The 984-nt window shown below is 53.9% G+C and overlaps 1 protein-coding gene across 1 annotated transcript; it reads left to right on the top strand.

Annotated features, from left to right (window-relative positions):
- Positions 1-520: 520 nt before the first annotated feature.
- Positions 521-762, top strand: DICSQDRAFT_24303 (uncharacterized protein; the record flags this gene model as incomplete). The annotated part of the gene is made up of 2 exons (XM_007371568.1): positions 521-654; positions 696-762. Coding segments are annotated over 2 exons (201 nt in total), but the record flags the coding sequence as incomplete, so codon positions are not given.
- Between the last annotated feature and the right edge of the window lie 222 nt (positions 763-984).

Below are 984 nucleotides of genomic sequence, written 5' to 3' on the forward strand. Positions count from 1 at the left end.
ATCGAGCGACGCTTCAGCAAGTGTCAGCAATGTGGAGGTCGCTTGCCCCCGAATTGATGCCGAACGCGGCTTGCTTCTATACATCGTCTCGCTAGCCTCCAACCCCGTTTTCATCGTCTCTGACAGACAGAAGCTACTCGAGTGGTCGAATTCAACAGACTGAGCGAGAATGACTCGGAGCTGACGGGCATCGACGGAGTAGAGACTTGCGCTGACCGGGACAATCCTCCAAGGTCAGTGTCGCAACATGTCTCCCTCGTCATGATCATTTGTCCTACCATGCATGTGCATGCCTTCTCCGGCTCTACGCTCGGAAGCGTGTCCGCTCGCTTCTGCAACGCCCGGGACAACCCCAGCGTCGCGAGCCTCGACCATTACCGCCGCCGTCGGACTGCCGTTTGTCGGTGCGTTGTTTCAAACTTCTCGAACGTAGCGTACATCCGATTGATATCGTTCTAGAACGCGTCTTCGTATGCGCTTTGTGTCATTCCAAGCACCGACTTGGGGTCGTAGCCACTCAGAGTATGCGGACAAGTCTGGCAAGTTCGACAAGGCGGCGGAGCAAGACGGAGTGAAGGTGTTGATCGACAGTAAGGCACCGTTGTCGATCATTGGCAGCGAGATGGACTGGCTTGAGGTACGTTCACCATCGTAGTTCATTCCCAGGTCCTGCTAATGAAAGGCTTTTCCCGCAGTGTCAAATTCGTGTTCAAAAACCCTAGCATCAAGGACACTTGCGGTTGTGGAGAGTCGTTCACCGTCAGCTAGTGGTACCTCACAACCAGATCTGCGACTGCCCTGGGCACGTATGATCATATCTTATTCTCTCCAACCGCTTGTGTGCAACCCCCAGTACATCACTACTACCTATCGTACCTCAGACCGTGTATCCATAGTCGCAATATGAGTAGACGTGCTTCCCTCAATTCTCTTCCGACGCCCGATGGGTACGTTGTCCTCCTTGGATGGAGTTGTCCACATGAG

This window comes from Dichomitus squalens (genome assembly GCF_000275845.1).
Source record: "Dichomitus squalens LYAD-421 SS1 unplaced genomic scaffold DICSQscaffold_121, whole genome shotgun sequence".
NCBI classification, from domain to species: domain Eukaryota; kingdom Fungi; phylum Basidiomycota; class Agaricomycetes; order Polyporales; family Polyporaceae; genus Dichomitus; species Dichomitus squalens.